The following is a 27,967-nucleotide window of genomic DNA, read 5'->3' on the forward strand; positions in this document are numbered from 1 at the left end:
AATAAATCAAAATATTGGAAACTGGGGCTTTGGTCTGCAAATTCGCACAACACCGTTGAAGAATAGATAGTACGACTTTTGTTGCCGATAACTACCTGCATTGACCTTTTTATTTTATTTTTTGTACTGAGGGCAGATACCCTCGGGTTTTGTGGGTTAACAATGATTTAACAACTACCTGTATTCACCTGCGTGTTTTCTCACGTTCCAGGTTATAGGGTTTTTGCAATCCCGCGTCAGCTCTCTTATATATACCTGAAATGCCGAAAGCGTCGAAAGGCGACGCCATTGATTGCGCACTGTAGTAATAGTAGCTCTCTCTCTCTCTTCACCCTGATCCAGCCTCAAAGCGCGCAACCAACGCAGAAAGCAACGCGTCACGACCGTTTCCTGTCAACAAAACGATTCAGTCGCCTGGCGGAACTGCATCTGAACAAGAGCACAAAAGCTGCCAGCTTACAAAAGCAACAAGAGCGACTACAAGGGAATAAACATAGTTCGGCGGCCATTTTTTTCTTAACCTAAGCAAAAAGGAAGGAAAATATCCCGTTGCTCCTAAGGAGGCCCTCCAAGGAACACTCGGACCCATGATGACGCCCCTGGGTTCCATTTTTCGCCCCGGGGCCAATAAACCCCCCAAGATCGACCAGCACAGCCTGTTCACCAGCATACAAGTCAGCGCCGCCGTCCTTCAGGGCAACTTGCAGGTAGGATTTAGTATTTTTTTCTTGTGTGTTGCAAAGCAGCATTGGGTAAGTACGCTTTTAAACCCCGGGAATACGAAAGACTCGTGCTGACGCCAAACTAACTTGCGTTAGGTAAAAATCCTGTTTAGCACTGCGTTTTGCCTTTATTTACACCAGTGGCCAATTTTCGGCTGTCAGACCCTTGCTTCTTATCCTTTTAGATTTTTTTAGTCACTACTCCTATAAGCTGCTAATTACTGTACACCAGACGTTGAATGAATGATTATAACATTAAAACCTAAAAAAGGGATACTCTCTCATCCCTATGGTTTAATAACCAAAAAATAATATGCGTTCGTGATGAGATATATTTAGTTGTAACGTTGTAAGGCATTTATAGTTGGCTGGTCAAATCAACACATTTAGTTCCGACTAAAAGTTGGTGCTTGTTCGAATGTTCGTGCTTTAAACTATCTCTGTTAACAATAACAAAGAAAACAAAGAGCTGCTGAACGCTGTTGTCAATTGTTTTTTATTTGTTACATTGTGAGCCCTCACAATATATTTTAATTCACGGGACGCAAGCCCCCTTCCCCCAATGCCAATATCAGCACAAGAAAAACCTTTTTATTTTAATTACTTGCACAGCTTATTGTAGACCAGGGGTTCTTAAACCTTTTTTACCGCAGACCCCTAAAAATATTTTTGTTTCGCATGGACCAGTGTAGGCAAGGGATTTTAGAGATGACGTCATAAATTGATGTAACAATACAAATAGACTTCAAAATTCTTTCAAAACCTTTTTTTAATTCAACACTTTTCTTTAAAGAAAATTATTACTTTTAAACATACAATAATATTTCAATTAGGGCTTCATGGACCCCAAAAAATAGTTCACGTAGCCCCAAGGGGTTCATGGATCCCATTTTATTAACCCATGCTGTGGAATGTTGTTGAAAAAAACGCAATACCGACCGGAATTGTGTGCACGCTGTTGGTTGCAAAACCGGAGCACTAGAAGCCTATACAGTTGACTTGCTGGCCTTGTCTGGCGGGTGCGAACGCCTTTCCGATTGGACAATGCGGGCCAACGCGTATTCTTGTTGAACTTTCAACCTCGACATTTGGCGCGCTCTTTCGTGTTCATAAGTAAATGCGTTTTACTGCAAAGTTAGTTCTAATACAAAATGTTTACACGTTATATCTGGCTTTTATGAAGCAGCTAATGGGCATTCCAACACGGAAAGCACGAGTACGACTAAAATAAGTTCAAGTGCGAATCTTTTCCTAAATAGCGGCAAATTTGTATTCTGCTCAATTCCTTAAATAAACCACATTCTCCCTTGAACTTTGTTCATTTACATCAAATGTACAAAATTTGCTTTAGCGTACAAAAATTGCTTTAAGTGTCTTTAACCCCAGTTGTTATCCTATACCAGCGGTACTCAACCAGTGGGCCATGGCTCACTGGTGGGCCATAAGAACATTTGAGGTGGGTCACAGACCAATTCAAAATAGATTTAGTTTCATTTGTGTCACTATATGTAATTTTACAGGAATAATGGCTTGGGGGGAATTAAAAAGGAATGTAAGTTTATTGTTCAGCCACAAGTATCTTACTAATGCACCGTTGAATAAATAATATGTTTGAAAATATGTTCTGCTGTGTTTTGTTCTAAACCTATTTTACAGTTTTTTCTTTCATAAAACAATTGGGCCACAGAATTTTTTTTGCAACGTAAATGGGCCACGAAGGAAAAAGGTTGAGAACCACTGGCCTATACTAACTTTGATAAACTCAACTTTTAACGTAGAACCGTTGCGTTGGATCGCTAATCATATCTGAAATTGCTGTAACAATTTTGGTAACGGATCGGCACCGATACCCTCTAGTATTGAGTGAGTATCAATAATGCCACTTGGCATCGGTTATCGGCTCCGATCCAATATTATCGTACATCCCTATGCACCACTTTGAACATATTATTGTTTTTATAACAATCACGTACAGCTGGCAATGTACGCCAAATCACTTTCGTATACTTGACGATTTAATAACACCGACCCCAACGTTTGTGTACAAACGCCAGAGCTTGGAAAGGTTGTGGTAAACTTTCGTTTAGACTCGAACATTTATCACTTCGCAAACATACCAAGTCCTTGTTCAAAGCCACCCACCTACGTGAAATTCAATTTCTCGTTTGGCGTAAGAGGCAAATAGTTTTATCTTTTGAGCCGTTAGTCGGGTTGTGTGACTTGTCGGGGAAAAAACGCCCCTTTTTTAGCTACGGCCGTGAATCACTCTTGGTAAATACAACTTGGACACTTCCAGTAATAAGCTGCGGCCCGTTCGGTAAATACGCTGCGCACTTGATCGTCACTTGGAATTCTTGGCTGCTTTGCGTGGGTTGTTAACCCACGCAGTCTGTTCTTTGTCGACCGTGCGTTCGTTTTCAAGCACGACGATTATGCGTTCATGAAGTCAATTAACCCTGTGTCCATTTTTTTCGTATTTGAATCCTTCGCCATTTATTTCTTGAGATAAACGGAAATGCTTATTTCGCTAAATATGCTGTTGCTACCATTCATAGTATATACTGAAAAAACGACTTAAAAAAATGTATTGAAGTTCACGAATGCTTTTAGAGCGATTTCGCAAACTATCCTCAATGCCTTGGGTGAAGGGATGGAATCTGAATTTTCCACGTGCATTAATACAATGGAAAAGTCGTTGTAAAAAATAGTACCCTTAACTGTTGCAGACCGAAGCAGCATGTAGAACTGAATCAGCATATAAAACAAAATCTCGATTGAAATACTGATTTCGGAGCATCTACCAATTACCGGTACTTGTGGGAAATAGTAGACGCTTGACCTGACCAAACATATCGTTTGTTTTTCGATATTAAGCATGATTGGTGTGTGTCAACCGAGCAACTTCAAACGCTCATAACTTAAACATATTCGCGCCAAACAGACCTGTCGCAAGTGAACCATTGACAAAAAGACTGTTATGTGGGCAAACGACATCGCGTAAATCATTATTTCTTATCGCATATTGAGCAAACAGTTCGATTTCTCAAGTCCGTTGTCGGAACGCAAACTTGTTTGAACACCATTTCGCCGTGATTAAAACGCACGCCATATATGGCACACGTGACCAACCACGTACAATGTGAAGGTTGAACAATGCGTTTCAGCGTCGTTCGCCACTGATCGGCTTTGCTGTGACGTTAGTCCGGTTGTACGGCGCAGAATAGCCTTTTGAATTCGCACAACTGCGTATATGGGACCGCTTGCTGCTGCAGTGCGTATTTGATTACGTTATGGAACATTGTATTGCTAAAATACCGGCGGATGGGCTAACGTAAGCGCTGGAAAATGAATAGAAAATAGTGCCATCAAACGACGAAACCCTGTTACACAATATTGAAACAAAATTAAAATGCAAGGTTTCGTTTCTCGTTTAATACTGAAACCGTCGTATGTCACCGCCTTGAAACATGATATCAAACAAACCTGAACAAATTAAAAGTAATCTTGTCACCTTAAACACATTTGTTTCCCTTAAGACAATAATTTTGCTAAGCCAACAATTTTGCCATCTGAAGTCGTTTAGTCGAACACCAGACGAAAGTACGGGAAGGTCAAGGGGATTTTGTGGAGAACTGAAGATCGAAACAAAGGCGTTGTGTGTTGTGACACTTGCAGCAGAAACCTAAAATAAATTCGCCACGAAACCTGACAAGGACCGAAATAGAGTTTGATGCAAGTCACGCATGTGTGATTGCTGTTTTCGTTGCGCTGAGATTTGGAAGTAAACCCAGAAAATGTTTAAATTTAAAAATAACCGTCCGATTTTCGAGTATAGCAACATAAGCCCAACCCGAATGTAACTCGCAGGCCTAAATGACAAATCGCTACTCATAAGGGAAACCACAGTAAAACATAAAAAGCAACAATACTTCAAGCGGAAAAATCTATAACATCATAGTATTAAGACCAACGATATAATAAAGCCACATAAGCAGTAATATTCAGTGCAGAATAAGTTCGAAATCGTCTGAATAAGACCTAAACATGTCTGAATACGTCCTAAATTTATCGGAATAAGGATATTTGGTTCTGTTTGGGGTATTGGAGGGGTAATGAGTGGGGTTAGAAAATAGGTTAGGGTTGGACGTTGACGTTGTTCTTATTTCGGTCTTATAGCCGCAGTCCACTCATAATAATAGCGACGCTCCAACTTCGGGGACTTAATGCCGCCTACTTCGAAGAAGAGCGACTTTCTCCCAAGCGCGATTTCAAAATATCAATTGGTCGTTTCAGTCCAGACACTACTTGGCTTGCTGGTAGCTATGCCTGAACCGCTTGGCGCCACTGGCTTCCGCTCAGTGCCAGTTCGGTCCAAAGTGTGCAACGCTTCCCGGAATCGACATAATTAGGTCGCCTTCTTGCGCTGCGCGATACCGCTGCATACTGTACAGATATGTTCCAGCGATTTGCAAGATTGCCTTGTACGGGTGGCTGACCTGACTTGGCCTAGGTTTGGCCTAGGGTTAACAGTTTCAAGACGCGGTCACAGAATTTTTTTTGCTAGAAACTAGATCTCAGTGATTGTGAAATACTCCCTTCTTGCGCTGCGCCACGCCGCTGCATGCTGCTCTTTGTGTGTTACCTTACAGAGGTCCCTAAACTGGGGTCCATCGACGCCTTGGGGGTGCGTCGACTAGTTTTAGGGGCTCCATGAAGGTCTAATAAAAATCTTGGTGTATAACTTAAAAAATATACTATTTTTGAAAGAAAATTACATAATGAAAATAAAAAAAAATAAATGAAAATAACGCTTTGGCGCCTTCTCTTTAAATATATTTATACTCCAGTTTCACATTTGTTGGATTAAAAACAGCAGATTTCTCAAGTCTTCTTGTTCTCTGACGTAAAGTTATGACGTCATCTCAAAAAATTTCATTCCGACTCTGGCCCAGGCGAAACAAACAAATTGTTTTAAGTAGCCGCGTTAAAAACTTCAAGAACCCCTGCCTTAATAACTTTTAGTCTGATTTTTACCTTTGAACCTCGATTGAGAATGACTTGGCCTTGTCAAACTTTTGTAATAATGGCTGTATGGATTGTCATTTTGCACTTAATCAAGTCCAGAAAATAGGGAAAGGTTGCAATATTGGCTGTATTTGCAGGATTAAATGTCTTGTCCGTGTGTCCTGACCTAAATTGGCTTGCTAATCGGTGATTAGTGTGCGTGAGGTTTTGCTAAACAGTTTCAAGGCGCGACCACAGAGGTTAACTTTGTGAGAAAATAATTCTTAGTGATTGGAAAATAATATATTGCAATTTTCCTGAGTTGCACTATTGGTAAACGCTCCAAAAGTCGTTCCTAAATTTTTTGCAGCCATGTAATTATAAGTTTAATTATAGTAAACCGCTAATTAAAATTGCAAGCAGGATACCTCTCCTTAACCTTTTCTCCGGCCAACAAACACTTAATTGCTACCTGCGCGGCAGGCTTTGCACAAGCGCTGGCCGGAAACTGCCGCCGCATCTTTTAGATCTGACCGCCATTGTTGCGTCACACACGCAGGTGTACGAGCCGTGGAAGCGCAAGCGCAGCAAGCCCAAGGAGTGCCACGTGACGCTGTACGTGAACGAGACGAGTCCCTTCCTGGTCTGGTACAAGATTGAGAAGAGCAAGCAGGCCCAAGCTATCGCACATATCGGTAAGTTGATTATGTTTTGAAAATTATCAACCGTCAGCGTTACCTCTATGAAGGTTTTACTTTTTTAAAATGAGTGCTTTCAGCAAAATGAACATTTTGAGGCTAAATCTGGCAGATTCCTAAATTAATTACAAACTTAATATTATAAAAGTTTGAAAGTTGGTTGCATACCCCGAAATCGGGATTTTAAATTTCCCTAAAAAATATTTTGGAAAGCAGAGAGTTATAAAAAGGCGCTTTGAATTGGGGATATTTTGCCATTTTAAAAAGGCCGTTGTCGTTGTACCCCTTTCGGCTTTTTTTAAACTTTTAACCTATAGAAAAGCGGCCCTGGGTATCGGCCATTCAAATGGGCGCTTTTACAAAGAGAATTCAATAGTTGACCCCGGGGGACCTAGGCCTGTCTTTGGTACGGGAAGGCACAACGCTAGCGAAAACTCAACGTCGCCCTACCGACCCCGCTAAAATCGCATTCGCTCACAACAAGGAAGTCGTTCCAATTGTCAAACGAAACCGCACTTCCTTTTCTGCGAGTCAGCGCCGATATGACTTTGCTGAGCCTGCCTCGACTCCTCAAAGGCCTTCTTGTCACACGTCTAGAAATCAGCATCTCATGCCGCGGGGCCTGTTGTTTCGTCATTGACCACTGGTCCATTCAGTTTTTCTTCGCTGCGAAAACAGGTTTTTCAAATTTTCGTGTTTTTACCGATGTGCTCAATTCGTTCCTTCTCTGTTATAGACTCGTGTAGGCCTCACTAGAATATCCCGTTTTATTATTTGTCCCGATAAGAAAAAAACCGAACAGTCGATTTAAATAGATCACTGTATGGAAAACACTGAAAAGAGAGTTTTAAAGAGATCACTGTATTTAGACTTTCCTGTCATCAGTCATTTATAAGTTCTAGTTATTAATAGAGAAATATATTTCGCCAATCCGGCATTACCAGTTTATGAAAAAACTAACACAAAATAATGCAAACACGTAAACTAGGTGGTAGCAATTAAAAGTCATAAGAAAATAATAGAACCAAGAGCAACGAACTACGCGTCCATTTGAAGCCATTGTCGTCATTAACGTGCTTTAGGGCGAGGAGATATCTTCTTTTTTACATATTCAGTTTGCATCACTGAATAATTTCGATATTTAGGATTCCTATCCAGTAACGCACCTTCAATATTCTCGTCGTTAGTCTTATGGCAATTGGGTTGATAATGGGGCCAGGTTATAAAAAATACCCCAGTTCATGATCTAAACCTGGTTACGTTCCATAAAATACGTCACGGAAAATCAAGGCGCATAATGTATAACTGTAATGAAACACACGTTTTTTTTGACCAATGAAATATAAAGTGTTATATGCTCAACCCCTTAAAAACTCGTTTGTAGCCTGACAGGGGTAGACCTATACCTATGGCATAAAGAAGTCGCGAAGCTGAAAAAAAATGCCGAGGCACGAGTTCACAGTCTCCTAGGTAAACTCTGAAATTGCGCTCACGATGGCAAGGAAGCAGCGTTGGCACCGCGTTCAACTTATTACCGTGGGATTCCGAAACATAGGCGGGCAATAGTGGGCCAATAGTGCAACTCGACAGCAAACCAATGCGTCGTTTCAACATTTTTGCTCGAACTCGTGTCCCAGACCTTGTAGTCATACTTGACCCGAAACTCAGTAATTGAAAATTTCCAGTTCGACCAGTTGGCATATTTAACAACAAAAATGGCTTCAAAAGTTTCTTTCTGTTCCTGGCACCTTTGATTTAAACTTGTCAGAATGGTTTAAAAAAAATATATTTTTTGAAATTGACTAAAAATCCAATGGATATCTGTGTATTACATTGTTTTGTTATCATATCCAAATCTAAAGTTTTTCAGCTTGCACAAATTGTTCACAGAAGTTTCTCGGTACCGAAAACAGGGCTACCGACGTCATATTTTTAGCTGCTGTTGCTGTGCGATGCAAGTTTTTCAATTCTTTATTGAGCGCGATCGTAAATTAATAAGTGCCGATATGTATTCGAGGAAACTCCTGTAAAGCTAGCGAAATGGTCAACAAAGTGAATTATTATTCTATTAGAGCAGTGGTTCTCAACCCGGGTGCCATTTCTAATGCTGAAGGGTGCCAAGCGATATTAGAGAATCTTTAAGAATCTGATTTTTGTTCAACTCTTATAACTTTTTGTGTAGGATTAGAGTGGAATAAATTTAAATATAACTTTCTACGCTGTATATAGAGTTGATGTGTGTTGTTCCAGTTCCATTTATTGTGAGATCTGATTTTTGCTCGACTCTTACAACTTTTTGTGTAAGATAGAGTGGAATAAATTCTAATATAACTGCCTACGTTGTGTAGAGTTGATGTGTGTTGTTCCAGTTCCATTTATTGTGTCATTCTAGTGAATTACCTAGGGAAAAATCTTGTAGGTGTGTCGTAATCTATTTATTAATTCAGGGAGGGGTGCCGTAAGCCATAAAAGGTTGAGAACCACTAGAGTCATGGTGCAAAGCAGCCGCTGTTTACATATCTTACGCGACCTCGCTTGTAAATAGTAAAAATATGATGCGACAGATGCTGATTGGCCAAGAAAATAAAAAAGTGTATTGTTTAAGTGATGGAGCATAATGGTTGAAGGTTGTAGTAAGACGTGATAAGAATATCAAAGCCCATACAGAAGTAGGTATTATTTTGAACGTTTCGAATAAATCTTTATTCATTTTTTAAATCCAAAATGGATGAAGAGTTATTCGAAACGTACAAAATGATACCTATACAGTTCTATATGGACTTTGATATTCTTATTGCGTCTCAGTGTTCAAGTCTTCTTTAACATAAGGTTTCATAATTTATTGTGGAAGTTAATGAAAAATGGTTTTGCGAGTGTTGTTCTTGTCCAACACGTACTTTTTGAACAATCTGGGTTACTGGCTGTCATTTTAAAACCAAGGCCCTCAAGCGACCTTCCTACAGCGAAAAAGGTTTAACTTATTTCTTCTAAAAGCTATAGGCCGTTGTGTGTCTAGCAAACTTTTTCGTAACAAGTTATCGAAACGCTCCCACTTAAAACAAACGCAGCCTAGAGGCAACACACCTTTGGTTCACATCATTTAATCAGTCGTGTCCGCTCCACATTTGATGGCATCGTCAACAACAAAGAGCTTACCTTATGGTATGCCAACAACATTGCAGCACGTCGATTTCTCCAAACTTTTCCTCAAATATTTGTTCGAGTCTCCTTATCGGAATCGTTAATGGTTTACAGAAACCGAAACTTGACTTGCGATTCTTGCGTTTCATACTTTACTTTACGAGTGCGACTTTTCGCTTTCGTGTTGTCTCGTAAGGTGTCATTGCATGGAATTGCGTATTTTTCTTTCGTTGTGTGACTGGACTAATAGTACGTTTGCGGAATTAAGATAGTTGCCATTTTTTTTTTATTTTTTAACTATTAAAATTAAATTGCTTCCACTTGGGTTTCATTTATGACCGATGGCTTCAATATTTTTCACTGTAACATAGGTGTATACGATTGAAATAAAACCGGCCATGATGGACTGTTAAAATGCCCGCGGAAGACCAAAAAATAAGGCTTATTCGTCACAAACCATTCTTAAAGCAATAGTTTCGACCAATAATAATAACAGCAGTATATAATCATATCTTTATACGATGATCAAGTGGCAATATATAGTGACAAATTGTAATGCCATTTCTACTCTGACCTGATGAAGCACGGTTGTGCGAAAGCTTTTTGAGAATACAATACAATTTGTTTATGTATAGTGCCACCTGATTACCCTATTTAGGAAAACAAACTGGGCCTTTTACAAAGATATTTATAAGACACACTGATAAAAAAGTAAATTTATCAATTGAAAACAATAGCTTATCTTTGAAAACAGAAATAGCCACACATTTAAAAAAGTATAGACAGTAGACACCCGCTTTAAAAACACAACTTATAATATAAAACGCAACCTTTGCGCAGTGCCAGACGAGGGTCCTCTCAGCCCAGCTTCATCTCCCAAACCTCGCTGTGTGCTCCCGGTGAGCCGCGCCAAGCTCCGGAAAACCACGGGAGGCAGCTTCGAGCTCACCGACTTCGCCTCGTCGCTCACCTTCCGTTTCGTGGCCTTAACAATCCGAGAGGCCGAGAGCTGGGTTCGAACCCTGTCGTCGGAAAGCCTGCGCGAAGCCAAGCTGGACATGCGCTCCATCTGCTCCTCTTGCTCTTCGTTTTCCTCCTCCACCTCTTCGTTTTCTTCGCACGCCTCGCCCGACCCGAGCCCAAACGAAGGTGGGCGATTTTTCCCCGGCGCCGAGAACCCTATCAAGTCGTCACGACATCACCGCAAGTCGGCCTCGTTTTCCGACGCCAGCGGCGCGTTAATGCAGCTGTTGGACGCTGGGGGAGCGCCTGGCCGCCTTGGCGCCACTCAGGAACACCCGGCAACGCGCCCAGAAGACGCTTTCGCTGTTAAGAGCACGGCGGACCATATAGCGGCCTGCAAACTGGGCCACACTCGCTCCAACAGCAAGACATTTCCTCGCGTTCAAGCTTCTAAGAGCGCCGTCGCCAGGCAACAGCACATGCGCGCGCAGCCGCACCTGGGCCTGCACATCGGGCCCGACAAGCACCGGCCCGAGTTACGTCACGCCCTGTCACCTACGTCACCCGACGAACCGTCATTGATGATGACGTCATCGTCGCCAGCGTCCGAGGCGACGTCGCCGGACTTTTCGACGCTGCCGTTTTCCGAGTTTTTCGTTCACGTTCCGAGCACCTAGATACTCGCGCCTCGGCCTTCTTTTCCAAATATACCGCCACTTTTTTTTTCGTTTCTAATGCGCAAATTAGGCATGTCCGATAGTATCGAATCGGAGCCCAGCATACGCGATACCAAGTGAGAGTATCGCTATTCATGCGATACTCTGTTGGTATCGGTGCCGATCCGATATTTAATTGACCTCTGCTTTACAGCGGTGTTTTGCCATCCAACACGGAGTTTTCTACCATTTAAAGTATTTTTTTTAGGTAAACTAGAAATAGGCGTATCGATATCTGACATAAAACAATTATCTAAAGTTACTATAGTTTGAAGTGGAGTTTATTCTGGCTTAAGCCCATTCCTGGAGTATTATGTTGAAATGTGAAATAAAATGTCCTTTTAATTTACTTTATTTGAAATCATGTAAAACACAATCACGCTTTTTTCGCTTTATCTTGGTGTATTTTTACTTTACAGAGTTTGAAATTTCTATTTTTTTTGCCAGCATCTTATAGACTTAAATGTCAAAAAGCGGCTTACGTGGCGACGTGTAGAAAAACAAGCTTGATACTGTTACAGTGCAACATATTTGAAATATTTTTTTGTTTTTTTATTTTTTTCTCGTTTTTTTTGAACTGTGTTTTCGTGCCATTCGCCGCCGTACTAACACGTTTTGAGCTTTCAAGTTGTCTCTTTTGCCTTTTTTGTTGTGCCATATCTATTCTGTATTCGTTTGTTGAGTAGCAATTTACAGTGTTACGTAAAAGTATCGTACGCTTTTTTTTCTTTTTGGCAAGCGACGATTCCACTTTTTGCGTTCCAGTTTTTCCTTTTTTCGTGCAATCATTTTTTTGAGACTTCTGTAAACTTTTTTGTTTGAAAAATTGTCCTTTAAAACTATATAGGCTACTAGCATTCCCATCGTAACCTTTAAAAACATTGAGTTTGATGAATTTACATTATTATTCGAAACAATTTTACGGTGATTGTTTTACTCAATCAACACGTCGAACCATTAGGTTAAAAAAATTATTCATTCAACTTTTACTCTTAAATGGTTTAACTGACTTAAAGAACTCCATTTGCGTCTTAGAGGAAAACGTTTGCGATTTGTCTTTGAAATCGATGTTTTTCATTCCTACTTTACTGCGCTAATAAATGCGAACTTCTATCCGATAAATTGTGCACATTCACCTAGCATTGCTTGAAGGCAATATTGCTCGACCCAAGTATTAAAGCGTTAAATATAACAGCAATTTTTGGCAAAACAATTCTCTTTGAACTGTTTGCAAGCAAACAAAACATGGGACACTACCATAAATAAGTTCGTCATGTATTAATCAAAATAAGAGATTTTTCGTACTGCTTTATTAATTTTTCTAAATTTAGAAGAAATTTTGCTCAGAACCAATCTGAATTGCTGCATTTAACCCCCGCGCAGTAGCACTTTCAGCCGCGGTCACAGCCGCGCATTTTATAGAAAATGTGTTCAGCCGCGCAAATCTGACTCGAGCAATCTGACTCTTCAGCCGCGCAAACTTCTGTATGGAACTTAACAAGCACAAAAAAAATTGGCGGGCCGCATACTGAAGTTGCCTAACATTTTTTAACGCTAGTTTATACGACGTATGTAATATAATGCATCATATAGAATCACCTGCGAAACGCTAAAAACGCACAGTTTGGCGATTTGGTCACGTGTTTAGTGACGTCAAATTAGGCAATATCGAGTAATATTGTATATTAAATGCTATACTATCAAACTTTTTAAATATTTACCTGCGCACTGCGCCCGCACACCAACCAAAAATTGCGCAGTGATTCAAGTATTCTATGAACGCTGTAAGTTTAATATAAATTCGCACTTTACAACTTTCGGTAGCCTGATGGTTTATTTTCAGCCGCGCAAGTTCAAGTCGAAATTTTATTTTCAGCCACACATTTTTTCAGCTGCAAAACATCTCCCCCGCGCAATATCAAAAGTTTCCAATCTGGCCGGTAACAAAAAACAAACAGGTTCTGTTTAATTTTGCCAGTTGTTGTAAAGATAACTGATCATTTCGTCAAAACAAAACCATTTGAGAACTATACCCCGTACAGCAAATGTTTGCTATGTAAATTTACCTCTATTGTAATACATTTGGCCTAATTTAACCCCGCTTAATGGCGATTAAGTTATGTATACACCTGTAGAAGGTAATGCTGGTAAGTTTGTTTTCTCGTTACCATAGAGATGCAATTGTTAAGACAGATAAAACGTCAAGGCTTTTAAGCACCAAACCATTGCGTTTCGTTGCTCGCAACAATAAGCCTATTGTCTGGGCGCGTACTTCAATGCCAAGTAGCAACAGATTAGCTTGTGCCTTCAGTAAATCCTTTGTCAGCTTTCGCCAATTTCGTTTGTGGCGTGGCAAACGTTACTTTCGAAGGGTATTTGTCAGTTCCAAAGCAGAAAGTTTATATGACAAAACATCACACACTATACCCTGTTACGCAACTCCCAACCAGTGTTGCAAACAAGCTATTTTGAAATGAAAAAAAAAGTCCCAGTTAAGTAATTTGTTAAAAACTTAAATCCAAGTTATATAATTTAGAATAGATTACAAGTCCCAGTCAAGTCCAAAATTAGAGCAAGCCAATTCCAAGTCAAGTCCTTGTAAAATTTGTAAACTATATTCCGGTTATTGGCACTTACTCAACTATGAAACAACACAAAACGCAACATATAGTAGGCACATTTGCTTTATGTACAAAACTAAAGATAAATAACCCAATTTTATGATGCAAAATTCGTAATAAAACATTTTATTTTAAAGTCATTTGTCTAAGAGGCTTAAGTCAAGTCATTTGAAAACGGTGACTTAAGTGCAGTAAGGCTATTGAGTCACTATTGTTGCTGTTAAAGCTGTGACAAATTGCAAATCAATCATAGACTTTACATACTATGTAAACTGGGAAAAATAACCGTGCCGATAAGCGATTTTTAAACAGTCGTAGGCCTAAATGCCACACGTAAAGACCAAATGGAATATTAAATTGACTTAACGCAAGAAACTATTTTTTGTTTTCTTTTTCTTATCCCAACTTTTACATTAAAGACGATCAACGGGTAATTCCGGGTAAGAATAATAGTTCCAAACTGTCAAACAAATGAAATTGATATCACGTTTTTCATCAGCTTTCTTTCAAATATTTACAATCCGTCTTAATTTTTTGACTTCAAGGTCAGGACAATTGTGGCCGTAAAAATATCGCTGAAAAAAAGTTTGTTTGAATGTAAACACAGTTTAACGATTTCGCGGTATCACTTAAATTCTAAAAAGTGGACAATAGAAAAGGCGCCAGTTTAAACAATGGGATGATTGGAAATCGGTAAAATGACTCAAGTTGAACTCGAAACATTGCGTCAGCTTTTCGCAGTCAAATTCGTTTTATTGTGTGCGAATCTGATGCTTATCGACAGGCTGTTAAGATTCGCATCAGCCGTAACTAATGACCTGGTACAGAGCTGGGCGTCTTCGCTTGACCTACCGCAGCAAACGGCCTATACGTGGCGTTATCACGGCGCTGCGATAAACACATCTTTGTAGGCAAAGCACCACCTTGCCTCACGACAGGTAAATGCTAATCCGGGATTAAGCCTAAAAGGTTAATTTCGTGTCGAGTCGACTTTAAACTTTTAAGCGCTGCTTATGTACGCTTTTTGTATAGCTGTGGTTTATCAATATCAATTAAATCAAATTGCTGGTTTAGATGAACAAATTGGTAGTTTTTGTCGTTGGTAACAAGGTTAAAATCTCTGCTAAAAGAAAATTGTCTTCGGCGCCTATGGTGTTACTTTTTTTTTGAGAAACAACTTTGCATGGATATCTAGCAGTGGATTGAATGCTCAATTCCGTTTTCGTTCCTATTAAATGTGATCCATAAAAAATCATCTTGAAAAAAGGATTTCAGATAAGAACAACTCATGTCCAACAAATAAAAGAATAGATATACGATCGATCGTAGAATGGCGACACCTTTTTATAAGACTATTACTTCAACTTGTCTATCCAGATTGCTTTCTAAATATGTTTTTATTTTTTTACATTTGATGAAGAGGTACCATGCGATTAATTGAATATCAGCGTAATAAATTTTTAACATGTTTCTACTATTCGTGAGCCTTAAGTTGATTTTGCTAAGGTCGTTTTATTTTTAAACCTTCATAAAGGCGAGTCCTTTTAAACTTGCATTTCGAACAGATCACTCTTGAGTTATGAATGCGTAAAAAACAGAATAAGGCCGCGTTTGCGTTCTGTTGAAAACTGTCCGGAGATATTGTATAATCAAAATACTGTGCGGAAACTCCGAATTCCTGTTTGTTTTGCAGTTAGTTTGCATTGTTTTAGGTCACAATAAACAAATGATTTTTTAAAGCTAATTTGTCAGTATGTGCGTTGTATACTATAAAACCTTCAGAACTTGTAAGCAGTAAATTAAACCTACACGCTTTGCAGACAAATCACGGTTGGTGGCCAGACCAACTCACGCAGAAAATAGTTGCGTGCGAATTTGAATTTGCAGAAATAGTTGCGTGCGAATGCAGCAAAGGCTGCATGAACATCAATCAGTTTGACCCAAAAGTGCCTAAATGCCGGATTGGTGTTATTTTCGACAAACAGTCGTCCTCGAATCTCGACCCAGATAATGTCGCGGTTCCCGGAACTTTTAACGCTCAAATCGTGATCTAAAAGTCTTGCTACGATAGCCTGTGCCGGAAAACTATTTTATATTGGGTAAAACGTCCTTACAGAATCGTTGAAAACAGGGCTCGGTAACCTTTCCCTAGTCACGGGCTAAAAGCAAATTTAGAAAGGTCTGACAGGCTGTAATGCATTTCTTCTAACAATTTTCTTATAAAAACTCGTGGCTTTTAAACATTATCATAAAGTTACTCTCATTTAAAGACGGATCCTAGATTTCCATGCAAATTAAAATGTCTAGGCCTAATTATTTTTATACTTTAGCAGGCAGCAACGCGCGAAGCTAGAAAAATAAACCGTTTGTTTCTTTTAATTGATAAGAAAAACTTTTAAGTTAGAAAGCTACATGACGTACTAGGCACACAGAAGATACTTATATTGCTTTGCAGCGCTTGGCGCAGAAAGATTTGAAATTTATTGAAAAGCACAGTGCGACTGAAAAGCGAGGTTAAACAGGAGACCATTGGCAAAGTCCAAATAGTGTGGAAACGTCAATCACCACTAAACAGCAAAAAATAGGCGCACCAAATCGGTTTGACCGTGATTAAAATCCTGCAGCCGCGATTTCCCTGGAATTTGAACATCCAAGCACGTGTTTTAATTGGCAAATTCATCCGTTGAAGGGTACAATGTTTACGAAACATTACAACAGGAAGAACCGTTTATGATGAAAAACGATTTTTAAAACTGTAAGATAAGGGCATTATTTTGTAAGCCAAGGGAATTATTTATATTGTTCATTGTGCTTCCTAACCACCCCTATTTGCAGGCCCCTCTTACCACGTTATAATCACTCAATTGGAAACACAACAACGTATTACAATAAAATTTGAAGTTATACTTGTCACAAAAAGTCTACCAAACAAAGACACAGGATAATAATCTAATAAGCATTTCTTTAAGCCAGGGTAAATTTTAAGCAATTTACATCCTTTTAATTTTTAGTTCAAATAAAAACATTTATTGCCACCTGAAATTACAAATATCATTTAAATTCGTCAAAATGCTTATTAGGCTTACAGTGAAATAATCATCAATTCGCAAAATCACAAAAAAATCGGCTAGGTTTGACCTTCAATTGTTTTATTACTCAACGTTGAAACCTCTACAAACAGCTTAGCCATTGCTGGTGAACAGTTTAGGTTCGTTTAATTTGCGTTGTATCTTGTTTTTATAAGTTTATTGATGTATTTTAAGCTTTATGCAAGAAAGAAGTAAAAAAAAAATGAAAACAACTTTTTTAAATTAAAAATATTAACAAGGTTCTTTTTTCACAAGGTGAAAATCCTAATTCGAAAGCAAAGAAATAAATTTTAGAGTATTCACGTTGAATTGATGAAAGGTTTTGCTCATAAGATCTCCGAACGTTTCCTGAACACAAGTTTTAACTGAAAATAAAAAACAATCAAAAATATCTCCATCGACATTGCCTAACGGAAGAAATCGCATAATGAAGACTCTACACTTTTTCTTCGTCCTCGTTTGAATCCTTTACTGCCACCGAGCGGTCATCCAACGGAAGCATTTCACCTTCTACATCCCCGACAGGGTACGCACCTAAATAAGGAAATTTAAATACGACTGTTTTGATGTTTAGTATTATCATAAAATTTCAGTCTGGTCGTATTTTTGCAAGCGAAGATAAAAATGAGAGAATGGTCATTGTATTGACATTTTGATGTCTGCAATTTCGAAACGCACTAATTTGTTAACTTGTCGCATTTGCAAGCGGGTGTGTACCACAAAATATAATTTAATAAGGTATGCGCGGTGGAACTTTAATGCGGCTTTAGTTAATTCAAGCGTTTTTAAAAAGAACTCATCTCATAGTCCGAGCTTTTGTTACGATCATTAAGTGGTCGTGTGAAATACTTATTTGCGCATTTTTGTTACTGAGCGTGACTTTTTCAAAAATTTATCAATTTTTGTATATTCATTACAGTAGCGTAAATTAATTGATGCTTTTTTCTCTTAAAAATAATTAAACTATTTCAGTTTGATTTTAGAACATTATATAAGAATTTATGTAACTTTCGTCATCGGACGCTTTTAACGGTGAAACATAACACTCCAAAATAATATTTCCAGACAGTTTAACACAAAACTGTTTAAATCGAAAAAGTCATTCGTTTCGGAGCAGAATTTCGCTTATTTAACACTAAAAATAAACAAAAATCAACGCAGACATAAACACATTTAAATAAACAATTTAAAACAACTGATGAGTGCACAGTGCACATTGCACATACACTACTTTGGAGTTAAACAACAATCTCAAGATTTAAAAAGCCTGAGTAAAACACATGATCAGTCATTTTTAAAGGAACACATATTCCGCCTATACTGGCATCGTCAGTTCCTGCAAGTAAAGCAAAATACATAAAAACAAAGCAAGGTATGAGCATTGATCGACAGATTCGGGCATTGATCGACAGATTCGGCGGGTCTGCGATGGCTTTCGGTGTACATAGCAAATTAATAAAAAAATCAAACACATATAAGAGCATTTGCAGATGAGGTAAAAAGTTCTAAAACACAACAGGCTGTCATACGAAGACTATGGCTTTCTGCAAGATGAACCGATTAAACTACTGCAGTGAGTACACTGTTGCTGCCAGGCATTGTTTAAAATAGAACAATTGTAAAAATGTAAAAAATTGTAGTTGGTTGTGTTTTAAACAATGCCTGGCAGAAACAGAATATTCACGGAAAGGATAATTTACAATTTGAACTACTAAAGACTTGATATGTGAGCGCATCTCACCATTTTTAGAAGCATCTCGGCTCGCGAATTGTTCTTCATCCTTTTGCAGTAAACTGGGACCTGACAGCCCGATTAACGCTGCCCCAAGAGGGGCGGTGATAAGAATCGACAGCACCGCTATCGTCACGATTTGGCCCGCGATCCGGATGACGTCATCAGACGCGTTGACGTCACGCGCGGTTACCAGGGCAACCGGGCCGATGGCGGCCTGGAAGGAAAGCAAAGTTCAAATGTCAAAGTGCAAGTTATGAGGGGGGCGGGGGGACGTCGACCTAGTATGTGATACATAACATTTGGTATTATTATATGAGTCGCAAATTTATTTTCCGTACATATCTTGTTTTTGAACCAAGTTATAAGGGCCGAAAATTTATTTTCGGGACATATCTTGTTCTTGTTTGGTGTGCAAGTGTCGTTCTAGCTCTCTGTAGCTATCGGCTCCTATCTAGTTTCGTTTCATGAACGAAACACAACTTAATAAATCGGCAAAAAATAAACGGTCATTACATATTTTCTCCTAACAAAAACCGAAAAGGTATAACGAACAAAATCAACCACATGCTTCTCCCGAATATTTTATGTTTAAAATTAAAGTATCACCGGGGATAACCAGTGGCGCCTAACTATTCTTTTAAATTTAAATAAAAGTTTGAAAGCCGAAATATTATAGATAAAACCTATTTTTTTAAACGTGCAGGCAACCGAAGATAAAACCGATTTATTCGAAGTAAATTAAAAGTGTTAAAATTGCTTTAAACTAGAGATCGACCGATATCTATACCGATACCCAATTTTTCAAGTTTTTGCCAAGCAATAGCCGATACCGATTACTTTTATACACCTGGAATACCGTAATAATTTCAACTAATAGAAGAAAAAAATAAATAAAAAAAATTATTTTATCAACCTATACTTAAACTTTTCTATTGAATTTCTACTTGGAATGATTCTGAGCGCAAAACATTTTTTTTTACAAAAATAGAAAAGTTGTTTGATTTTCAGTAAAAGCTACATCGTACTTTCATATTAAAATATTCGCCCAAATCTCTATCTCTACTTTAAATCAACCCGAGGCAAACTTCCGAGTCCGACTTCGGATAATAAAATAAACCCGAGTCCCGAGTCCGACTCCGGCCAAATATAAGACTTAGTCGGGTCCCGAGTCCGGCTCCGACTTTACAGCACGTATTTCGCCAATTTTACGTAACTTTTACGTAAAGAGGTAGATATTAAGCAATCCTCGCATAAGGGTGTCATATAAATCATTTACTCACAATACATGGCTGGAACATATTCCACCATTTGCTATTACATTTTTACGATTTATAGTTGGCGGCAATATCAGTTTTTAAATTTGGAACTGCGCATGCGCACGTCGGACTCGGGTCTCGAGTAGTTTTACGTGGTCTTACACGAGTCCCTAATCCCGAGGCCCTTCCATCAAAACAAACCGACTCAGTCGGGTCCCGAGTCAGACTCCAACTCCGCGACCCTGCTTTAAACCCCTTATATTGTGTTGTATTTTTTATTGCTCCCAAAGCAAACATCACTTACCTGTACGGTGGCCTTGGGCAACCAGGCAAAGCACACAAACAGCTTTTCCTTGGCGGTGAAGCCAGCGAAAGACACTGCCGCGAAAGTTGCCAACGAACGAAAGACGAGTCCGATCAACAGAACTGCGATTCCAAGTCCTAGCAAATCACCGATTTAATGCAGTGGTGCAAGAGCGTTATTTATCCCATTATAAAAAAAATTAATACTTTGTTAAAAAACTGGAACCTCGTTTCCTGAGGTGAGCAGGGTTTCATGACGTCACATCCAATGATGTGGCTTATTAAGATTACTAAATATGTTCTAATATCGCAGCATTGGCTAACATATACATACACATTACCTTTAGGTAAGGTTTGTGCCTGCGCCTAACCTGCATTCTTATCGGTTCTAGCCGAATGACGATTGTCGGGACGTCGTACGAACCAGTGGTCGGCAAACTGTGGGCCGCGACCCAAATGTGGGCCCTTGTGCCTCTTTTAGTGGTCCGCGGAATAATTTTTATTATTTCACCTTTATCATAAAGTAGTGGGCCGTTATTAGCTCTTGAAAGAGAATTTTGGGCCGCGACAGATAAATCTTGACTACTGCTGCAGTAGAGAGCAACATTACGGGATCAGCGAAGAAAGCATGTTATGAACACACAACAAAAAATATCTTCGATATAATAACGGTGCGCGTTACTTTCCTGCTAAAAAATACATTCCTGCTAAAAATATGGACTTGCGTATTTTTTTCCTGTTATCCGAGGCTAAAAACCGATTTTCGCCAGATAAGTACAGGTGATGTCATTCCATTTTAACACAAAAATTCCAATAAGGTAGATATTATCCAATGCCATTTGCCGCTTTTAACAATTGTCCAATATCGCTTTTAACACACAAGTGCAACTATTTAATTAAAATACATCAATTGGTAGGTATATAGTGACAACACTTACCATTTGTTTAAAAACAGGATTATGTAACAATACCTACAGACTTAAAAAAGAAGCAGATTTGTTGCAGCAGTATCATAATGGAAAATTAACCATACGTCAAACCCTGCTTAAAATTTGTGTTCCTCACCCACAGAGTTGGCGTCCATGCTCTCTATGGTGATTTCAGCGCCGATTAGTCCGAACATGAGCGGTTCGAACACCAGCCAAAGCAGTGAGAGTTTGTCCGAAACGGGTTGCTAGAAAATTTGACAACTGATTAGTTCTAAGCGTTATCGAGAATCAGTGGACGCTTCAAACAGTGGTTCTTTATGGGAAACCCTTGTGGGTCATTCGAAAAATTCCGAGAGGTCCGCGCGATATTTTTAAACTATAACTGACTGATAAAATTTAGTGGCCTTTATATTGAGTTTTAATAAGAATAAATATTGTGACAAGTTGTGTACCAGAAGTAGTTCGTATAAGTACAGATTCAAATTTAAAGTAATTATCGTATCGCGATATTTCTAATTTTCCAAATTTAACAAGGAAGTTCAAAACTAGTGCGAAGTAAAAAATGAATTTGTCATAAAAGGAACGCCGTTTAAAAATAATAAGGATTCAAAATTGGTATCGTTAAGATTAATTTAATTTTAATTTTATTGTGATACATGGGTTTGGAGCTCCCGAGAGCCCCAAAATAAAACGTATTTAGAGTGTATAATAGTTTTTTATGCAAAAAATACCAGCACAGGCTAACCCGCATGTCGGTCCTATTGATACTCTTAGAGAAAAATGACTGGAAACAAGCAGAACTTCCATAGTGTAAGTTTTAAGAGTTTTCAGAATCAGAAGACAAAGCAATAACCGCCAAGCAAAAGCAAAATGTTTCCAAAATCCACCTTTTCTTGCCTCCACCGAACCGACGCCACAAACGCGGTCACGATCACGGCCAGGGCGCCGGAACCGGGGAATCCCGCGCGCCGACACCCGAATATGGCGAGAACGCCAAGGCCCGAAACCAGGACCGTACGTAGGCTGGCAGCGTTCTTCTGCAACAAAAAGTATGTGTTTCTACGAACAGGGGCAGAAGTCGAATTATCATAAGCCAAAATATACAATTCTATCGAAGCTACATCCCGCGCTAATACATTGTTGTTTGCTTTTATGAGCTTTGTGCCAATGATCGTTTAAACCAGGGATGTCCAACATTTTATTATAGTGGGCCGCATTGACACTTGAAATAATTTAATGGGCCGCAGAACCTATCAAGTTTCAAGATTAAGTATTGGCCTTTAGAGGTATATATATATATTTTTACCCATATTATACTATTAGTGCGCCCCTAAAAGCTGACTGGTACATTTTAATTAGGCGAATATTGAACGTTTAAAATACTACTTGGGAGTGAAAATGACTAGCGGGCCGCACAAAAATTTCAGGCGGGCCGCAATGTGGCCCGCGGGCCGCAGGTTGGACATCCTAAAAGGTCATGTTCCTATCATGGCACTCTGTAATCAAAGTTTTGTAACCTTGGCCATCGTATTTTTCTCGCGATAAAAGAAGCCTGGCCTTTAAATTACAACAAAATAAACAGCCCTATTCAAATAATTATTTTAACAACAAACTAGATGTTAAATGACTCTCATCGAATTACAACCAAAATTATTCCGCTTTTATGACTCCCTTGGGTAAAAAGGTTCCCGAGTCCCGACCCCTTTAATTTTACTCGTTTTAAAGCCTAAAAGCTAGAGTTTAAATATTATTAAATTGTTTGCCTTGCTCGAATAGGTCATGGCGTCACTTTTGTAGATTGTATCTGTGTATTGACTATTGACGAGTTAGTTTTAATAGGCTATACAGCTTTACATTATTTTTAGCAGCTTGATGTCATTTGAATTCTGTTTGCTATTGCCATTTTTGCTTTTTTATGCTACAGCAGTAGAGAGACCCTTTCGTCTTAGCGACAAATTTCGCAAGTTAGTCAATCAAGTGGTCTCCAAAAGATTTCGAGCCTCGCAATATGATCTAAAACCAGGCCCGTAAACTACATATGGAAGTAAACATTCTTATCTTGTCACCTGTTTGGGTCCGGGAATAAACCACAGAAGCATCCCGAGCAGAATGCCAGCTACAATCCCTCCTAGCATCTCAAGTGGACCGCGAAATATCGTCAGTACAAGATCGCCTGCGACAAAAAAAAACGTTTTGAAGTTGTGGCAATATGGCTGTATGAAATGGTGGCACGCTAATGCAGCGTTTCTCAACCAGTCCGTCATAAAAAGGTCGCCAGGTGCGTCATTTTTCTTTTTTTCGGCTTACACAATGATCCTACAGTATTTCAAAGACATGTAACCATCAGGTTTATTTGATAAAAGCATACAAGCAAATCAAGAGAAAACTGGTGCTCGAGTTCGCTTTGCTCGCCAGGTTTGCAACCACGTATTTCGTCTACAATTGCGCCCTTGGATGATACGGTTAAGAACAACTGCCTTAGTTTTAAAGGTTTAAGCTATTTTAATTGGAACAGTGCCAAATGGTCGATTGTTATCGTTATTATTGTAGAAAACGCTTCGCGACGACAGTAGTCAGCACTCCAGCTACTTTGTAATTTTATTGAAACGCTCATTTTCTACGTAACGTCAAATAAATCAATGAAATGTGACAAAAATAAAGAGAAAAATTAACTTTGTGATTAGTGAACCTTACATTAGGACGAAAAAGGTTTTATTTTTTTTCTCATAGTAGAGTTTGTCAATTATGATCGGAAGAAACAATACTGTTAAGAGTTTCAATAACAAAAAGATTAGTCGCCTATAAAGAATAATTATTATTATTGACAACTACATACCAGTGCTTTGTCCTGTACCACCGGGTGCCATTGTGTCAACCTGCCCAGTGGATGACGTTATCATTTTGCTACTTGTAATAATTGTCATGTTTGCTGACAAATCAACTGCTGTAGTTGAATACATGTTGTCGGTGGGTACACTAGTAACTGTAAACAAAACAAAAAAACAGTATCACAACAATATTTGTGTAATGTAATATTAGTGCACTTTATGCTTGTAAATTTGATAAAATGTTACCATACCTGTTGAAAAGGTTACCCCAAGGATAACACTAAATGCACTGATTGCAAGGACGTCGTCAAAACTGGAGGCAGCTATCACAAGAGTAGGAATGCCTGTAAAATTTTCGATTAAAAATAAAGTAGATTATCCTGATATTATACTCGACAAATTTAGAAGCTTATAACCTTATATTCTTGAAACGACTTATTAGAAAGTTTAAAAAAGTTTATATATTAAATGTTAGAGAATAATACAAAAATGAACTAAAGTTAGTTTTACTTTTATACTGCTACACATTTGAAATCATCAAAGAACAAAACCATTAAAATTAGGCTTATATAAAGATAATGAAATTTAGGCTATGAAGAAAAAAAAGATTAAAAAACACAGTTTCCTTAGATTAAAATACCTAAAAAAGTAATACATACCCTGGGCTGTGCCAAGTTTTTTCTCCTGCAGAGCAAGTAGTGAAGGTACAATAACAGCTGGAGTGACTGCCCCCAACACAAAACTGTTTTTAAAAAATGTTTTATTTGGACTTACAATAATTAATTTTTAATTTGAGTGTTCATAATTTTTAAACCAGGAATTACTATTAGTGTTATCTATTATTTTCGGCATTCTGGATAACATACATATTAACAAATCTAACAAAAACTGTGCTGAACTAACCATTAATTGTTGAATCACATTTGACAAGTATAGAATAAAGATAAAACAACTTCTAATTACCCAAGTAGAAATCCCCAAAGCCAGGGGAAGCCAAGTAGAAGATTGCAAGCGATGGCACATGCAGTGGCCTCTACAATGCAAGGAAGGCCAGTCAGTCTGATGCATACACCTTTCATCTTTTTCAAAGCCTTAAAATGCAATATTATTATTATATGTGTGTTTACTGATTTTATTGCAGGCATAGTTTTTGTCAACTTCTATTTTAAATCTTATCAAATTTGCAAGACATACCTTTATAGAAAAAAAACAATATAATCAGACTTCCCGAGGTGAATATTGTTTAGGATATATGTATAAACTGATATTAGCCGCCATATTATATATTCGTAAATTTAAAATGATTTTCAAAGAACCAGCATCCCAATACAAATCCATGTGTATGGAAACATGCAATATTTGTTGTAGTTCTGTTAAGACTAGTTATATTTAAAAAATAATAATAATTTTATTTTTCTAGCGAAAATAGAAAATATTTTAATAATCAATAGTGGTAAAATCAAAAGATAATGCTTTATCCCCCTTTTAGACAACTAATCCTGGATATAAAATCAAAATGTTGGAAAAGAGTAGGTTAGACATACTCCTGCATCCAACTCCAATCCTGCCTTGAGAAGTATAACAGTAAGAGCAAGAGAACGTAGTGCAGCTGACCATCCAGGATCAATTGATTTAGCAACATTTATTACAGGGATGTTTCGTAAAGCAAAGCCGGCTAAGAGCATGCCTAAAAATTTGAGGGTTTAAAACAAAATTTAAAGTAAACATTTAATTAAATATATTGAACTGCAAGAAAGTATTAGACTTTGTTAGCTTTTTTTTACTAAAACACCATCTACGTTAGATTGACAATGTTGGACTATATGCATTAACTATTTAAAACTAATAATTATAATTATGTGCTTTTAATTTTGGTGAATATGCAATTAAACACTACTATATCAACCAAATAAAGCCTACTCCATACATGTTTATTTGCAAAATCACTTATTTAAAAAAAAATAGTTGACAAACCTAACAAAGGTGGAAGAGGTGGCAATCTTGGGATTGGAATCAGTTCTGTCAGTTTTCCAGCGATAACGCATGCATCAAATAAGATAATGAGGCCAAAAAGGTTTCCTCCTGGTAAGCAATCATCGCCAATAACTGACCAGGGAACGGCCCACGAAAGAATCAATATAAACACTAAAAATAGAATTGTTTTTAGTTGCTAGATTAACACATCCCACCCAGTGCATTCTATAATAATAATGCACAATTAAATTAAGCGCACCGTTTGTTAAGTTTCGTTGAATGAATCCATTTCTCCAGCTTAAAACATTTTGTGTTTTACTGTGCTTTATTTGAACCTCGTCGTTTCCAGTTTTCAAATCGTCGATGTCCATTTTCAAAACTGCAGAGTCCAGATTGCGTAAAGGTGGTTTTATGGGGGTACTTCCCTGAAGTGTTGTAGAATCATGTGAAATCTTTCATAGAATACATATAAGCAATTTTGCTTTGCACCAAAAAAGTAAGCCTATATCTGCTGATATAACATGTCATTGATTGAATTTTTAAGAAAACTGAGTTTTTTTAATGAATTTTGAAATACTTTTTAACATGATGCACATTGCACAGACACATTTAATCCGGCGGTTTCGATACCTGTTTAATTATACACTCGCAAATAGGTTTGCTGCTGTATGTCAGAGAAACTGCTTCAAGCTAATTGTGCCTAAATTAATTATCAGCGTGGAATGCGGTTAATCGGTGGGAAAAAAACTAGCGAAAAAAAAGCAGCAGTTCAGTTTGAAATACGTTCCGGCAGAAAGCAGTTAGTGGATTTATTATATACCGTTAACTATACAAAAGGGAAATAATTTTTTTGAGTTTGAGCTTATATATTTTTAGATAAACGTAACTCGCGAAGAAGTTTTAGAATGATGGATGAGAATGTAGTTTACACAGGACACCAAGTTAACATAATGAGAAATATTTTGCAATGTTTATGGCTCCCATACGGAGACAGTAAAAAGTATTAAACAAATTTACGAAATAGTGTGTTGTTTGAATGGTGTTTAGTTGCGGTTGCTTTGAATGCGTATGTGTCAATTTAAATATTTGCTGTTGAAAAATAATCACTTCTGTGACTTCATCATTGGATTATTTTGACAATTTAACGTGAACTTGTTCATTTTTATCAAAGATTCTGCGGTGACGTTTGGATACAGAAGACCGTGGGATGAAGATGGAAAATCACAAATGAGATTAACTTTTTTCGAGGTTAGTTTGACTTTGTGAATTGAATAAAAATCACTAGACTAAAAATATAAAAAAAAGCATGAAGTTGCCTATAGTTAAGTCTTTGGCTATCCATACAAGGTAACCCGGGATCCTATATGTTTTCACTCGTGTGTAAAACATTCCAGTTAATCAAAAATACTTCCCAGTTAAACAAATTCCCGCTGTTCAGTGCGCTAAAAGCTAATATAGCTGACTAAATGTCAACTCTCTTTATGGCGCAAGGCTGCAGAAGCGTAAAAATGAAATATAATTGATTGGGAACAACTCTGTTTTTATAAGCGATACGCGAAATTGTGTTTCAACCTCAAGTTTACATCGTGAAACAATTGCGCTTTCAAAAGTTTTTCGGAAGCAGAGGCGTAGCGAGGGTATTTTGCCCTCGGGGACAAACTATAAAATTGGCGCCCCCTCCATTTTTAATCACATTTTCTATTAAATTAACATAATATACCTTAGTTTATACGGAAAACAATTTAAATTTTAATAAAACATTGTATTTATTGAAGAAACAGCCTCATTTTGGCATTTATAAGCCTCATTTTGGCGCCCGTGTACCTTGGCTCCCGGGGACATATGTACCCCACCGCCCCCCTTAGCTACGCCTCTGTCCGGAAGTTCAATTTAACATCGCGAGTTAACTGTGTTTTGCATCAGGATGTCGGTGATGTCAAACCAACCCATCCTCCAATCCGAAGTTTCCAAGATCACCATTACACTAC

At 38.2% G+C, this 27,967-nt stretch overlaps 2 protein-coding genes across 2 annotated transcripts; one reads left to right on the forward strand and one right to left on the reverse strand.

The window, feature by feature from the left end:
* Positions 1-190: 190 nt before the first annotated feature.
* LOC146135541 (uncharacterized) lies at positions 191-12,077 on the forward strand. Its single transcript, XM_083395964.1, has 3 exons — positions 191-707; positions 6,286-6,421; positions 10,406-12,077. The coding sequence occupies exons 1-3, from the start codon at positions 588-590 to the stop codon at positions 11,203-11,205; spliced, it is 1,056 nt and encodes a 351-aa protein (XP_083252090.1). The 5' UTR covers positions 191-587; the 3' UTR covers positions 11,206-12,077.
* A 4,253-nt stretch (positions 12,078-16,330) lies between these two features.
* Positions 16,331-27,959, reverse strand: LOC146135542 (sodium/hydrogen exchanger 9B2-like). Its single transcript, XM_083395791.1, has 13 exons — positions 27,875-27,959; positions 26,239-26,358; positions 25,980-26,150; positions 25,550-25,692; positions 24,969-25,096; positions 24,665-24,747; positions 24,257-24,349; positions 23,244-23,350; positions 22,065-22,214; positions 21,314-21,422; positions 20,250-20,386; positions 18,696-18,903; positions 16,331-17,488 (listed from the first exon to the last, which is right to left on the reverse strand). The coding sequence occupies exons 1-13, from the start codon at positions 27,957-27,959 to the stop codon at positions 17,391-17,393; spliced, it is 1,632 nt and encodes a 543-aa protein (XP_083251917.1). The 3' UTR covers positions 16,331-17,390.
* Positions 27,960-27,967: the final 8 nt, after the last annotated feature.

Source organism: Ascidiella aspersa, chromosome 8, assembly GCF_963924565.1.
Source record: "Ascidiella aspersa chromosome 8, kaAscAspe10.2, whole genome shotgun sequence".
Lineage (NCBI taxonomy): Eukaryota > Metazoa > Chordata > Ascidiacea > Phlebobranchia > Ascidiidae > Ascidiella > Ascidiella aspersa.